General features: G+C 40.6%; 1 protein-coding gene across 3 annotated transcripts in view; it reads right to left on the bottom strand.

The window, feature by feature from the left end:
* Positions 1–222: 222 nt before the first annotated feature.
* Positions 223–16,709, bottom strand: part of GPD1L (glycerol-3-phosphate dehydrogenase 1 like) — a 62,015-nt gene continuing 45,528 nt past the window's right edge. For all 3 annotated transcript variants that reach the window (XM_075587026.1, XM_075587029.1, XM_075587028.1), the window contains 5 exons: positions 12,100–12,238; positions 8,301–8,413; positions 3,000–3,233; positions 1,457–1,563; positions 223–1,053 (listed from right to left, as the gene is read on the bottom strand). In XM_075587026.1, coding sequence (XP_075443141.1) covers positions 957–1,053; positions 1,457–1,563; positions 3,000–3,233; positions 8,301–8,413; positions 12,100–12,238 — 690 coding nt within the window. In that variant the 3' untranslated portion in view covers positions 223–956. The remainder of the gene's footprint in view (positions 1,054–1,456; positions 1,564–2,999; positions 3,234–8,300; positions 8,414–12,099; positions 12,239–16,709) is intronic.

Here is a 16,709-nt window from a genome sequence, read left to right as displayed (position 1 = left end):
TTTTTTTAAGATAAATTGATAAACGCAACATTAAGTCATCCGAGTGTCACTGATGTACACGGACATTTAAATACTGCGTTGTGACAATTTTTAAGTAAATCCCATATGCAATCCCTGTAATTTACTGAGCAGCACTGATGTCTAATTAGAAAAAAATAGCAAGTAACACAAAATGAATATAATTGGAACCAATGCCAACAAAGAAGTATTTATAACAGCTAATGTGGTTATTCATGTGCTTTAATAGCCAGAGAGCAATAACAGCTTCCATTGTATGCAGCACGTGCTGCCAGGTGCAAAGACTGGTACTGTACATACGTAGCCTTCTCCAACACAGAATTACAGAAAAAGCAGTCAAACCCAAATGGCACATTGTAAGAATGAATTAAAATACACCAGTAATAAAAAAAACTACAAAATATAGTTTATGTTTAAAATACATCACATAAAATTGCCCCTTTTTACAGTAAGTCTGAGGTTTACAAATCAGATATGAATGTTTTAATAGAATTAAAAAGGGATATAAAAATAATAATAACAGCTAAAACATAAGAATGGCAAATTGATATGTTATCTAGACTTGTCTGAAGAATGGGCATTAAAAATAGTACACTGAACACTGCAGCTTAGGAATTACTTTGCAAAACTTCAATATCTACATTATTTTTGTTCTTGCTACCATAGTTGAGACATCTATGGTAATAAGGACCTTTGCATATTAACCTAATCATCCCAAAGAGATTTGTACAAGCCAGAAATTCTGCATGATCTGTATTTATAGCCCGTTTCCATATGCCAAGAAGGCTCTCGTGTTCTAGGGAGTGGGAAAGGGGGAGAGAGAGAAAGATTAAATCTATGCACATTTGGGTTTGTGCGCGTTTGGTGGAGGTTGATCTTCAAGATTCTGCATCCTCCAAACAGATGAGAAATTGCATTCACGAGTCAACTCTGATCTCTCACATGTGCTCAGGGTGGCTCTGCAGACAAGAGATAACCCATTCCACTGGTTTTCCTTCATAACAGATTTGATAGACAGCAGTGAACAGAGGAAACCTGGAAGTGACATAAATCGGTTAATAGCGTGAGGATCTGATCAAAGAGACCTGTTTGACTCAACATTTTAGGAGGGCTACTTCAAGTTTGTGGTCAGGTTAAACCTTCCTGAAAAACAAAACACCACGATGCAACTGTAACCCTCCAACATTTTTGTTTAGTGAACAGCAACTTCCCTCTCCCCCAAAAACACAAGATATTAGAGAAAGTGTTACTGTGGTGCCACCATGCCTTCTCTTTAATAGTTTCTTGAACTTGTTTGTTAATCCTTTAGTGCTGGAGGAGCCTCGAATACACTGCAAAGCAGACCCGCTCTGACAGCGAAGACATTAATATGAATTCCACCAACATGTTGATATAAGAACTTGAAGAAGCTTTAGTAATAAAAAGGTCCAGCACTTACTGATCCAGCATGCCTTTCTGTTGCAGGATTCGGTATACTTCTGCGGAGGTCTGTGGTCCTTGCAGTTTTTGACCATTCAGCATTTCCCGTTCAAGTTCTTCAATGCTCTGGAGATAGAACAAAACAAATAGGTGACCGGCCTTGTAAGAGATATGAATAAAGCTATTTTCAGTGGTCAAAGTGGTGTATAAAAAGTAGCGATGCTCTGCATGACAAAAAAAAATATTGGGGAAAAGCTATTTGGACTGGTATCTACTAAGCGATTGTATTTTGAAATCTAGCGTTGTGCAATAACTGAATTATATAAATACTGCATAATTATTCAAGCACATTAAAAAAAAAAAACTACAGTAAATCACTTCGTCTGGTGAATGAAAGGGTTAGTTATGCCCCAAAACAAGGAATATTTTGTCCTTCCATTCTTGCTCCTGCAATCAGTTCTTTCTCCCCCCCCCCCCCCGTCTCCCCCCCGGTAAGTAGACGAGTACTGATTAAGTCTTAAATATACTCTTCCAGTCTTTACAGTTGCTAAAATGCATGTCATGATAAACATAGCATTCTCAGCCCAGTCTGAAACTGTGGCAGGGTCTCTAAAGAAAGGATGGGGGTGATGCAGGCACTTAGGTGCGTCTGTGTGTGGATGTTAGAATGACCACAACATAATCTGTTTATTAGGAGGGGAACTTTAGTTTGCTTATTTATGGTGAACAAAAATGTATTGCACCCTCAATTAAAACAATCTGTCAGTACCATCAAATCTTAGGTGTCTATCCTTCCAGATTTTTATTGTCCGATAATGGACGATGGTACAGAAAACAGAATCTGCCACATGTAACAATCCTCCATTTTTATTATACAATAAAATACTATTGAATTTCAAATAAGAAGTTTTTTGTTTCATAAATCTGGTGCTGGCTATTGTCAAAGCCGGTACTTCTTGTTCCAATTGTTGCAGCTGAGAGACTTTGATAAGTGGGGGTTAGTACTTGCAAAGAGACCATAGGATCAAAAAGAAGCACTCGACATCAGCATTAAGGCTGAATAAATCCCGTCAGGCCAGAGGCTTCAGCAACACACTGTAGGCATTGTATGCATGAAATCAGTCAGATACATCATCTTTCAGAGAACCTTGAAAGTGGCGACAGGAATACATGTTTCTCTCTCTGGGGAGAAAAAAAACCTGACAAACTATTTAAAAGGATTTTCTATGAACTATAAAATACATTTTAAATATAGACTATTTCCAAGCAAGAACGGATCATGATCAAAATCACCCAAGCATTCATAAAACACATGGCCTTGTTACCACTGCTCAAGCATTTGTGTTTAGTTTAAGTTGTATACAAGTCAGTTATTCTGTTTTACATTCATGTACTAAAGGCTGTTGAATTAGTGTTAAATATTTTTTTTGTTTGTAGAAAGCAAACAATGTCACGTTAGGCTATTTTAAGATAAAACAGGGCTATATAGGACATACAGAGCATGTTGTACGGTGTACAGACTTTCCTCACTCCTGCATTTTGGCCATTGATCATAGACGTACCTTGCCCGTTTTCACAAAGGCCTCAGCCACTTTCCGATTGCGTCCTCCGTAGCAGGTGGTAATGAGATCAGCGACTCCACAGCTCTCCAGGAACGTCGCAGTGGACACAGGGTTTTTGCAGAAGATTTTGGCAAACGCGATCATCTCCATGAGCCCGAGGCGGATCACGGCGGCTTTGGTGTTGTCTCCGCAGCCGAGGCCATCACAAAACCCAGCTCCCACGGCAACTATGTTCTGTGTAAAGTGGGTGAAACGCCAACATCTGAAGATCAATCATTCTTTGTGACAGGCCCTTGCATATATCCTAATGGGATTGTTCTATTTGGACAGAGTGCCGGTGCTTCACACATTAAACAGACCGTTTACAAAGAATGAGGGATGATAACAATACAGGTAGTCCTCGTTATCCAATGTTTCACTTTACAACAAATGGCATATCCAACGCTTTACAATGCAACCCTACGGGCTGTTTTTTTGACGCCGGAATGGGTTATCCGACGCCTGAATGCGTTATCCAACGCTCACCGCCACTGATTAACATGGGACTCACGTTACAACGGTTTCACTATCCAACGCTACTTCCAGAACGGATTCCCTTGGATAAGCGAGGACCGCCTGTACTGGGAATATGTACACATCATGGAAAGGAAATCCTGCCCTGAAGAACTTTTTGATAATTCTAATAAAAACACAGATAACTAGAAAATTGAACAATAGTTTTATTTCATTATTCGAGAACCTTCACATTTTTCCAAAGGTTCAGGGGGATTTTTTTCTCTCTAATAATTGTGAATCAAGTTGTCACATTCGGCCACCGCTGCTGCCTAGTAAGTCGAATAATTGTTTGTTTTTCTAGGGTATCTTATGTAGGCAGGAAAACTTTAGACTGGAAAAAAATTTTTTGTCATAGATCACAATTTTTAAAACATTTTTTTAATATAGGGAGGAGTGGCTCAGTGAGTAAAGTCACTGACTGACTGGCACTGAGTTTGAAGCAGGGGAGTCTGGTTCAATTCACGGTGTCGGCTCCTTGTGACCTTGGGCAAGTAACTTTATCTCCCTGTGCCTCAGGCACCAAAAACATAGATTGTAAGCCCACAGGGCAGGGACCTGTGCCTGCAAAATGTCTCTGTAAAGCGCTGCGTAAAACTAGTAGCGCTATACAAGAAAATGCTATTGTTATTAATATCAAATTGGTCCAATCGCATTAGGGATGGCAAGGTAGGTTCTCAAATTGGGACAGCATATATGTGCCCCTCACAGAAATGTATGTGGTTGTACTGGCGTACATACATGTCTGACAGGCTTCTTTAAAGCTTCTCTCTGCTGCTTTACCTGGCACCCAGGGAAATTATAAAGCTCTATAGTTATGTACATTATTCAGAAGTACTGAGAAAAGTGGCCTACTGACACTGCAGTTTGTGTGTGACCCAACTGAAGCCTGCGGGCGCAATCGTAATGAGTAACAAGGATATTTTGGAGGCGTTACGCGCTGTCCAAGTTGATAATCTGTACCAAACAATAACGGGGTGGAAGGTGGTCACACAATTCCTGAACGAGAGCACACTCTGGCTCTGCTTACAGCATTTCATTGTTGGTCATTATATGGATTGCAGTAGAACGGTGTTCATCTTCTCATCATGCTCGAGTTTCGTTGGTAGCCGTTATGTTGTATCCTTGTTTTAGGACATGGAGGGCAACGGGCAGTCTGTGGGGAGTTCACCTGTGGACCGCAACCACTGCTCTCGTCCCTGTTAAGGGTCAATATGGCCCATGTGGACCCAGGAAAATCAGGTAAGCCCTGTCAACACACTATCCATCTTTTATAGTGTGGTGTAGATGGAGGGGTGTATCCGTGTGCAGATCAGGACCTCTCCGTAGGACAGCATGCTCATGAATAGTGTCCCAGTACTCTCCTGTGCTCAACACTAGTTCAGAGGGTATGGCGAGGAGCAGGACAGTATTAATCAGCGCTCCGGCATTAAGTAGCTGACCGGAGGGGGCGGGGTGGCGCTCCTACCCACAGCTGCAATGCTCCGTGTGCACCTGGGGGGACGAGAGGTACAACCCCCTATGTCCCACTCAACACCCAAACATCTCCCAATCTGCCTCCCCTCCACCATACATTTCCCACTCTGTCCTCACTGTTCTAGGAAGACACACAGAGCCGGTTTCAAGATTTATGGATAGGGTAAATTTATAAGATCATTAAAATAAATTAACAAGCACCAACAGAGAACGAGGACAAAACGGAGCAGGATACCTCCATTAAATCTACAAAAAAAGGAGTTTTTATACGCTCTACTGCAATTCCTATCTTGCTTGTTATTTAATTGCGGTCTGAATTTCCCTTCAGTATCTTCTATTTAAGAGGAAAAAAACAAAAACACACATTAATGCAAGGACGGGCAACTCCAGTCCTAACGGCCACAGACAGGTCAGGTTTTCAGGATATCCCTGCTTCAGCACCGGTGGCTGTCAATGACTGACACATACAGCCACCTGTGCTAAAGCAGGGATATCCTGAAAACCTGACCTGTTTGTTGGCGTTGCCCACCCCTGCACTAGGGCTTGTTTTCTCTAATAATGTGATCAGGCCTGTTATGGGCCCACGTGGGCTTATACATTTTTACATTATGTACGTTACTGATTTCTTATGTACAGCATCCAAAACAATAGTTCCTGCATATGTTCACTCCCGGGCTCTGTGATTAATTGCTTCCTTCAGAGTTTTGCAGGGAAAGCAAAATGCTTAAGAGGAATCAAAAGCCTAGAAATGCCTTCAAATACATATTGGGGGAAAAAAATAAAAATAAATAAAAAGATAGTTTTACCATTACTGTATTTGTATGAAAGAAAAAGAAGTTAAGAACACATTGGAGAAAGCCAGTGCAAAGTATACAGCAAATATAAATTCTGTCATTTCACATTGTGAAGCTGCTGAGCAACAGAACTGTAGAAGTTTTTTAAAATAAAAAAATTAAACAAACTCTGCGTGCCCATCTCGTGTTTCCACGCGCATGGATGCAGACTGCAATTACGTGAGGCAAAGACATTTTGATCTGCAGCACAGAACTACAAGGCACAATAAAAATGCCTTTTAAATAGTGTCCACTGCAAGAGAGTAAATCTTACGTGAAAAACACAAAGAAATGATAGGATATACGGTAAGAGACAGAATACTTAATAGCCAATTTAACAAAACATTTTTTTTTTGAAAGATAATGATAGTTGCAGATACTTAATGAAAAAAGTTATGTATGGTCTTGAAATTGCATACATTGTGCATTAAAAGGATGCATTATGTAACGCCTGCAAATCAGACAGGGGAATTGCTTGTATAATAGGCCCCAGTTACTGCTAATGAGAATCTGCAGTGGAATTGGTATTGTGCGGTGTTATGATCAAATACTGCTGAACAAAGAACACAAGAGCAGCAGAATGCACGCCAGAGAGGCATAACAAGTAGCACTAAACTCAGACTGCTGCTGCAGTCCTTATATTCATATAGGGATCTTCTGAATCACTCAAGCATGTATCCATCTCCACCTACACACTGCTAGATCTGTCTCGTGGTATGTGTGCGAATGCATCTAATACAGCTCTTCAAAACTCGTGTCTGCCACAAGCGAGAGGTTAGACAAATGTACCGGCTCCCATATACAGTACATGTACTTAGCGGCACAAATAGATCATTGTGTGCATATAATACATATAAAAAGGTTTATTAAAGCATAAAAAACTACTGACAAAAAGGCACGTGCTTCACATTTCGTCTCTTAAAGCCGCAGTCCCTTATTTTAAAAATTGTACCTGAATCAGGGGGTCCCTTGACCTCCGGGACACTGTGGTTACCAAGATATTTTAGTTGGTTCGGTCCCAAAATGACAATCCCCCCCACCGCCTCCCCCCTAAAAATATGGCCACAAATTCCCCAATAGAAAGCAGACATTCTCTGCTGATGACATTACAGCTTTCTATTGATCTTGGAGCAAGCCTGATGCCACCACCAAAAAATAAATAAAAAGACGACGTTGCATCTCGGGGACCTTGTTGTATCCGAGCAGAGCAGCAGAATAAACATGAGCACACCCTTGCGGTGTGTATAATTGTAGACATAGAAGAGTTCAGGCGTTTGTCTCCACATTTATGTATGACAGGTGCAGTTCACACAGCCACGCTTTTAAAGATAACAGGTTACACCTGATAACAAGGTGCTTCAAAATATACCTTCTAGTCACCTCTTCAAATAGCAAGTTCTTCCTTCCACACAGCTGTTTAAACATTGCACACATCAAACCAACTGTAACACAATAATAAAGTGGATTCTCCAAACAAACATGAACACTTAGATTTTTCCTTTTTTTCCCTGTAACATCTGGCAAGCACAACTTGCAAGTATAAATCACTATACTTACAGTAAACCAGCGAGGTCTAAAAGCACAGGGACACGGGCAAGTACATTTTGTGGATCATTATACGTTTTACTGGACCAACATATTAGGTTTGTAAGGACACACACACACACACACAAAAAGGGACAGTTTTCCTAAAAAAACCAAACAGATGTCCATTTGTAAGGTTTTCTGGCTGTGCACTTTAACCCAGGCTGTACTGAAAAGCTGTGTAATGCGGCAGGTATAAGCTTATAAGGGGTCATGTTAGAATTGAAGCAAACGGTGACAGTGTGTGCTCATTTTCATGTCATTACCCAGAATTCCTGGCTGCAGTGGAAGCACTGTATGCTAAGAGATAACAGGGAAAAGCAGGGTTGCAGACCTGTCTGAATGTGCGCACACGTGATATTTTTATTCGCTGTAACCTAAAACCAAAGAGCAATAGATTTTGCGCATCAATTTGCCACAGAAAAATGATCACAACGCAGATAGCCAACATTTCCGTGCCAGCATACAACAGGGACACATCATATACATAACAATATTTTACCCCCTAATGCAAACTCCCACCACCTCCTCCATCCAGACTCCATTGCCCCTTCCAGGCACGTGTCCCAATACACCCCTTAACTCAAACTCCCTCCACCTCCCCCTTCCATACATTTGTCCAATTAACAATTTATCATCTCTGCTCTCATTTACAAGGGACATGTTTCATCCCCTTGTTCCAATAATAGAGAATAGAAAACCTAGCAGAGATTGCAAAAAAAAATAAAAAAAATAAAAATAGTAAGAAACAGTTGTATTGCATTAACCAGTTCACCACAGCACAGACATTCCCAAAACTATTTACGTGCATTTGATTTCACAGCAATCACGCTTATAACATAAAAGCCGCCTTTACCTTCAAAGCTCCGCACAGCTCCACAGTATCTGCATCGTTCACCACAGTTATACGGAAATTGGGAGTTTGCAGGAGTTCTTTGAACACAAGGCCGTGCTCCTGGATTTTGCTGCCTGATCAAAGTAAAAATACGAGATTAAAACATTTTTCACACACTCTTTGCCAATGCAATTCTCAACAAGCCTATTACAGATAATGGTCCAAAGCCTGCCACAGACATATTTTCCCCTCCTGTCAAAGAAATGTGGATGCAGTGCCTTCTCAGAGGCAATAAGAATACATCTTCTGCAATTGAAATTGAAATGCTGACATTTCTGTAACATGCAAGAAAATAGCATTAAACCTTTCGGTACACCCAGGATGTAGTCACAACGTCACGGGGCTTGGTCCTGCAGGGGCCTGATGACATGGTGGCGACGTCGTGGGTTGGTTTTCTTGGGGAGCGCGTAACACGATCTGGCCACAAGTACGGAAAATGAGGATTCCGATTCCCTTTGCGTCATCAGTGACGCCTCGATCTTGTGTGAAGCTGGAGGGCCTCTCCAGCACTCAGAGGGTTAAACTATATACCAATTAACCATCTACAGGTTGATATACACACACACACTATTAGTCTAGATTTAAGTTTAAGATCATTATTATTCAGGAGTCTGTTACAAACACCTTTAGCAGTGAAAGGGAGATTATATATATATATATATATATATATATATATATATATTTTTTTTAAATGCAAAGAAAAAAGTGTAGTTGCTTTAAGAATAAAATATTATTTCCCCCCCCCCCCCCCCATAAATGGTATTGTTTGCCCTGTTAGATTACTGCACCTTGCAGAGTCAGAGTTAAGGCGCGTTGCTAGGCACACTGTTCTCATTCTGCTCTGGTTCCCACGTTACGGCAGCATAGTTTCACGTTGCTGCTTGAGGGGCCAGCAAAGCATTACAAAGTGGTTAATATGGAAGTCCATCAAGTGGAGAGTGTGCAGAAAGTAGTCGGCAAATGGAGGAGCCAGAATTGGTATTGTTCTCTTTGGTAATGAGGCATATAAGGTCCATGTACAAAATTCGCATTTTTCTTCTGCCTTTCTATCATTGTAGAATTTGTCCATCTCCGAATAGACAAAGAAAACCAATGCAGAAAACCGCCATGAAAAGTAACAAAAAAGACTCACATTTCGTGGTACATAGACCTGCACCATCATGCAAATGTAACTCCGCTAACGCCTCACAGAAAATGGACTTTTCGCCTACTTTTTTTCTTCGATGCATAGATCCCTAGAGTTTACTATACATGGAAACTTATTGGCTGATACAATATCTACTGCAGATCTACTAAGAAAGGAAAAGGTATATAGGTATACGCCAAATAGGTTTATACATACTGTAGGCAGAGCACATTTGAAGGATTACCATTTACTGGAGACAAGAAGTAACACTAACTGTTGCATGCTGCCCCCAGTAATGTTTTCGTTTCTCTGCTTTCTCTTCCATGGAAGACTAAAAAGTCTCTTAGATTCGCCAAGTAATTTACTGGATCTGATGTTTTGCTGGAATCAGCCTCTAAAAGAGTGAATTATAAATTCAAATATAGTATGGATCTCTCAGAATTCAGCAAAATCTTTTAACTTTTTGGAGGGGGGGTCGGGGTTTAACCCAAATTAGCATGTTATGTAAACATATTCAATGGACTCGTAAGAAAGAGTATATAAGGGAGAGAAGACAAACAAAACACACAATATAAGTGCAGATGTATGAAAATCTGAAATAAGGCACGTGATGTAATCAGTGTACACTCCTGACGAAGCCGGATACAGTTCCTAACTGGGCGAAACGCGTAGAGTGCTGATCTTGGAGGCGATCCGTACCTTACCATCCCTGCAGCCGTGACGTCACACGCTCTGACGGGCGCGAGAGAGCAGGGACAGGCTCCAGCAGCAACCCACGAGCAGTGAAAGATTGCAGAACCAAGGGAGGTGTCTGATCGCACTATGTAGCTTTCTCATCTCTCCTACATCATACCGCATCACTAATCGTGCCGTTGAGGGGGGTCCCTGTCTACACACATCCTATACGGGTAGCAGCCCTTCTTGCAAGTGCCTTTTATTCATCTGCATCCTGTGAGTAGGCTGGACATACGAGCCAAGAATACATCACGTGCTTTATCTCAGATTTTCATACATCTGCACTTATATTGTGTGTTTTGTTTGTCTTCTCTCCCTTATATGCTCCCCCTGGATTGTTTGAGAAATACCCTTACATCTTGGAACCCGTGAGACAGGTCCCACCAGAGGGTTTGAGCTGGGATATTAGATTTTCACATATTGATTTTTCACTTTTATGATTTATTATTGTGTGATTTATAATTTCTTTACACCTTCACGGTTTTTTTATTTAACTTTAGCTGTTCGCGCCTTTATATTCACTTTCACGATTCACTCGTAAGAAAGAGAAAATCACGACTGTCATTGAACATGTGCCTCAGCACAGGAAAGACATGAGACTGCTGTATCATGAGTCCTTTTGAATAAATCAGCTCACCACCTGAGCAGAAAAGGTTGTAATGACTAATGATTTTTACCCCTTTTATGATATCCATAATAATAATAAACTAAATACATTTTATGGGTGTCACATGCTAATCTGATCTTCAAAGCATGAAATTGAATAGCTAGAACAATATGTCACGTTAGTACAAGATATAAATGGAATTATGAGCAACAAAAAAAAAAATAGGATCCTATGCTTCATGGTTATTATTATTTGATTGGATATGAAAAACGTTTTGTCTGCTGGATTATATAGTTTACTGCTCTTGATAATTGTGATGTACCTTTTCTATTACGATCAGTTGACAGGAGTCACAATTTTACTTACCTGCAACCAGCCCCCTGCGGCAGCTGGCACAGGCATAGCACTAAGCATGGCATTGTAAGGTGCAACGTCGGGAAGCAGGGATTGACGGCTGTGCTGCCGAGGAGGTTTTGCTGGAGTCGTATTTCAGCTTCACAAGTCAACCCAAGTTTCCACTTGTTCTGGACCAAGTGCACGTGTGGATTTTTTAAAACTCTTCATTGAAGTGCAGTATTGATGCATGGCATCAATGTAAGAAAATGTTGGATGGACCATGTTTTACTCGGTTTTAGGGCGGATAAGATGGACTTAAAAGTACAAGCTTGTTTCTATTTAACAATGTTAGCGACATAATATAAAGACTGTCTAATTAGTAGGGTGTTTTGGGGAGGATTGTGGCTCTAAATATACATTTGCAGACTTTATGAATTACTGTCGATTGGATCTTTTATCTTTTTTTGTTTAAAGAGATATTAATTTATTTTAGGGTTCAATGTTACCCGGATGTGAAGACATTGAATGAATAGAACACACACACACACACACACACACACACACACACACACACACACACACACACACACACACACACACACACACACACACACACACACACACTTTTAGTATGTCACGGTGTTCAATAATACTGTGCACAGCCAGGGCCCCTCTATAACCCACCCCATTATCGTTATTGCGTCTCTTATAAGGACACAGTGGGCTAAAGGTAAAGAAAACATTTGATTGATAAACACATCCCCATTAACAGGCCTAAAAGAAATGCATTTTGCAATTAATTTCTGAAGAAACGAAAAAAGCCAAATCTTTGTGTTTGGCATCTTTAAACTAATTAGACTGTTCAACTGTTACTGGCCAGCTGGGATTGCACCTTCTAACGTGGCAAAGCCATTAAAAACGTCATTCTGAGAGATGTTTACATTTCTATACCTTACCTATAGTTGTCTCACAAAACTTCTCTGCTGCCACCTCATTTGCAATGTTAGCTCCCATCAACACGCTGATATCAATTCCCATTTTCTCACGGATAATGTCAGAAATCAACTTGAGCCCTTCAGGTCCTTCGTCTATGCCCTGCAGCCAATGTGAAAACAAACATTTTTCAGTACTGCAAGAAGGAAAAAAAAAGAAAAAAAAAAGGAGATTATAGACTCATATTTACTAAGGGCTGGCAGTCCATCTTCTGGTGCCCAAAGACTCCTTGTGGTATATTCAATTGACTGGGGCCATAAAGGTGTAAAAGAATAACACCCCGTAATAATTATGGAGCTATATATACACACATTTCCATGTGCAACATGAAGGCCAGGGCACTTCAACTAGTTTTCAAAGGGGCCTGACCCAAAAACAACTTGGTAATGGAAGGGCCACAAGATTGTATTTTAAGGTCATTTTGGATACATTTAAAGACATAAATTATTATATGTCAACATTTTGCAAGCAATTATAGACACACGTACCATATATATTTATTTACATTACCATCGCCTACAAGTTAATTTCAGTGCAAAATATTGCATTGCAAACAGCGGGAGCAGACAGACAGCCAATCCAAGGCGAGGCTGCCACTGGAAGACCCCTAATGCAGGCCTTCCACTACCAGCACCAATTGGGTTAAAATCTCTTTCAAGCACCGATACCATTTTAACAGTCTGTGGCATCATAACTCATTTAATCATATAAATCAGGAAGGAAGAAAACCGCTGCGCCTCATTACATAAATGTTTTAATTGGAAATAAGTTGCTACAGATGTAGCAGGCGTTAATGACTCAGTTGCCGCATTGCAGCAGGACACAAAGCGGGAGCAGGCGCCGTTGTCTACATTAGCCACACGCAGAAAGAGGGCCGGGGCTAACATGCTATTGCACCTGCTGGCACATGGAAGTACAATAGCGCCAGCTATGCCTACAGTATATACACAAATTAAGCCATTATTTACACTCCATAAAACTGCCTCTATGCCCCAATAACAAGTTCACAAGGAGTATCCCAATCTCTCCAACAACTTATAAAGATATCAAGATTATGGGTAAAGATGAAATTTGCAAGATCTGGCAGCCTTCCCATTTATCCAGATCTCATGGATCGGGAGAATGATTTCTGTAAAAATTAATATACTCCCCAGATTATTATACTTCTTTCAGACACTCCCGGTCCATGTCCCTAACTACGAACTGAAAAATATCCAAAATAAGATGTTTCGATTCATTTGGCAAGGCAAAAAACCGAGGGTGGCTAGATCGGTTCTGATATCATCAAGAGCAAGGGGGGTTATGGGCGTCCCAGATATATAAAAATATTACCAGGCTGCTCAATTGATACAGGTGGTGGTCTGGAAAGCTGAACCAACTTATAAAACTGTTGGTTAGCTATAGAATCTTATTACGCAAAAACGCCCTCTCTGCAAGCTTGTCTTTGGGGCTCTGATAAGGGAGACATGCAAATAAAAAAGTTTGAGCTTGGAGCAATGAAGCTCACCTGGGAAGTGTGGACGAAATCTAGGCCCAAATTTAAACTCATCTATTGGCTCACTGCCAACACCACTTTTCAACAACCCCAAATTCCCACCTGGACGTGAACATAAGCAATTTGATCAATTTAAATTAAGGGGAATTAAGACAATTGCTGACCCAACGAGCGACGGGAAGTTCTTGAGCTTCCAGGATTTGCGACCCAAATACGCAGCCCCAGAATTGGATATGTTCAAATATCTCCAGATCAGACACTTCATAGAAAAAAATTCCCCACATCACGAGTTTTGAAATGATGTGTAAGAACAAAACTTATCAAAAAGGTCTAATCACCAAAAAATACATTGGAATGGAGATCTCAGCAGACTTGCCTGATCATGAGTACATGCTCAAATGGGCAGCAAATTTGAACATAGATATAGACAGAGAGGATTGGGAATCGGCGGCATGGACTTCCATATGTACCACGACAAAAGAGAATATCTTTAAGATATTATTCCACTGGTATCTCACCCCAGTGAGACAAACAAATCTACCCCCTGGCTACAGATATATGTTGGAGAGGCTGTGGGCAAAAGGGGGACATGGCCCACATATGGTGGATATGCCCAGTAATTCAGAAATATTGGATCCCCATACAATCTCTTATAAAAGAGGTAACGGACCTCACCATGCCCATTGACCCACTGACCTACCTTCTGGCTAAACCAATTGAGGAAATTGACCGGCCAGTAAGGAAATCAATCTCCTTCATTTTCACAGCTGCGAGGTGCGCTGTTTCGGCCTCCTGGAAGAAAGTGTCCCCCTCCCTCCAAACAAACTGTTAAAAGGTGAATCAATGAAGTTATGTTAATGGAGAAGCTGACTGCTTTCCTAAAGCAGTCCACATGTGAGTTCTACAAAACCTGGGACCTCTGGTTACAGCACTGATTTGGTTTAAAAGCTACCCTCCCAATGGTACTAGATTTTGACTGGTTGTGTGATGGAGTCGGCCCCCGTTGGCGGGTGAGAAGGGGGACCCTACTACCCCCCACACCCCTCTACCATCCCCCCCTACCCCGCTCCCAGCTCTGTTTCCCTTCGTTTCTTCCTTCTTGTATCTCTCTCGACTGATCCCCAGGCCACTCCCCTCCTTCCTCATTGTCATCTGGTCCTGAAAGGATCAAACAATAGAAGGATGCCCTTCTTCCCCACACCCCCTTTATTCAAGTACCACAAAGTGGTCACAAGGCCTCGCCGTATCTGGCAAAGTTCTACCTTGTCTGTCCTACATCTTTGAAAATGTACCCATATTAGGCTTCATATATATTATGTACTGTTGTTCATTAACTTCTGCCTAATAAAGACATTTGGAAAAAAAAAAGATGAAATTTGCACAGGTTGTCGTGAACCATTCATGAAAAAAAAGCAGCGGCCGAGAGTTTTCAGGAGATTTGCTAAGCATTAGGCCAACGTGCATTACAATTCCATTTAATATGCCAATTTGCTCAATTTTCTACATCCGCTTTTGACAAAGGCCCTAGGGCTGAAACGCGTCAGATGATCCACCAGCTACACCTGTCTGTTTGAATAAAATTCTTTGAAGTCACCACACCACGTCTACCCTGTTTCGTTTCCTCGGTTGTGCTCCACGATTTTTCCTGCTGCTGCTGCTGCTGCTGGAAGAGCTTACATAGAAGTTCATGAAGGCTGTGAAAGCTCATATGTCCAAAAATAAAAAAAATACACATTTTGTTTATTTTAATTTTATATATAGATATATTTTATTTTTTATATATATATATGTATATATATATGATCAAAAACAAATACTCAATATCGTTCTGTGGCTGACTAAATGCTTTTTTTGTGCGAGCTTTCGAGATACACTGATCTCTTCTTTGGACGATGTTACAATGGATAAAGCAAGAGAAGTTTTACTTTAAAACAGGCTGGAATGTTATTTGTGAATGAAATTTATCTATCTATCTATCTAATAAAAAGTTAACTTGTGAGCACATTCACATGTCTTAGACAGGTGTGCAACCAAGCAGACTAAAAAAAGGGCAAAACACGCCATGTTTCCCAGTCTGGTGATATTTCACTGAAACCGTACTAATTTAGCCTACAATTTTGCGAATCCATTCTGGACAGTTTTGCACCTCTATCTCTGGGTGAGAACATGCAAATGTGCAGACTGGCTGGGTCATTTCTTTTTATACATCTTCCTTCATTTTCAGGAAATGCCCAAAAGCTGAAGCCTGCTGTATTAAGCTCACTATGCAGGGATCCTTTACAGAACACAAAATATGACATGTTCAAAATGTTGACACCATTGTTAAACCGACTATTGTAAATAAAATTAGACCGTACTGTCGTATATTCTATTACTTCTCCAATGTGACACGTGACAAACTCAGTAGCATACAGCAATATACTGTGCTCTACATCGCCCTTGAATGTTTTAGACAATGCGAGGTCGGGACACCAATTTTTATGCCCATTAGACGCACCCAATCTACCACATACAGCTCAACCCCCTTATAACGCTGTGCTTGGGGTCCAAAGAGTCACATCGTGCTATAAGCGGATCGCGTTAGAAATAATGTACAATTGTATGCATTGTACAATAAAATATTTAGGATACCAATAATCGTGTTGTAAAGTATTCATAAATACGAAAATTGGGAGCCACGCTGGCATTGTGTTATAAGTGGATTCGCGTTGTAACGGTTTGCGTTAAAACGGGGCTGGCCTGTATATGGTATGACACTACACTATGTTGTTTCATTGGAAGCAGACACCTTTATACTTTGTACAATGAAGCTTGCCATATCCACTAAAACAAATGTCAATGCATCTAATTCTATATTACCAAATAAGGTTATTGTGTGCATAAAATAAGATTGTATTATTTTGTATTTTTTTTTTTTATCATTGAAGCAAAGGTGGAGTAAACATTGCATGCATATGTACTGTGCAAATCTGAAAATACAGCAAACTACAATTCTGACAAACCCAGCAGTCAGAGCTTATGCAAAAGTTACAAAAAACAAGTTATGGGTTAATTTTTTTAGTATACTTTTGAAGTGAA

The sequence above is a fragment of the Ascaphus truei genome, chromosome 2 (genome assembly GCF_040206685.1).
Source record: "Ascaphus truei isolate aAscTru1 chromosome 2, aAscTru1.hap1, whole genome shotgun sequence".
NCBI lineage: Eukaryota > Metazoa > Chordata > Amphibia > Anura > Ascaphidae > Ascaphus > Ascaphus truei.
Note: the sequence above shows the minus strand (reverse complement) of the source record. Positions and strands in the feature narration are given on the sequence as shown.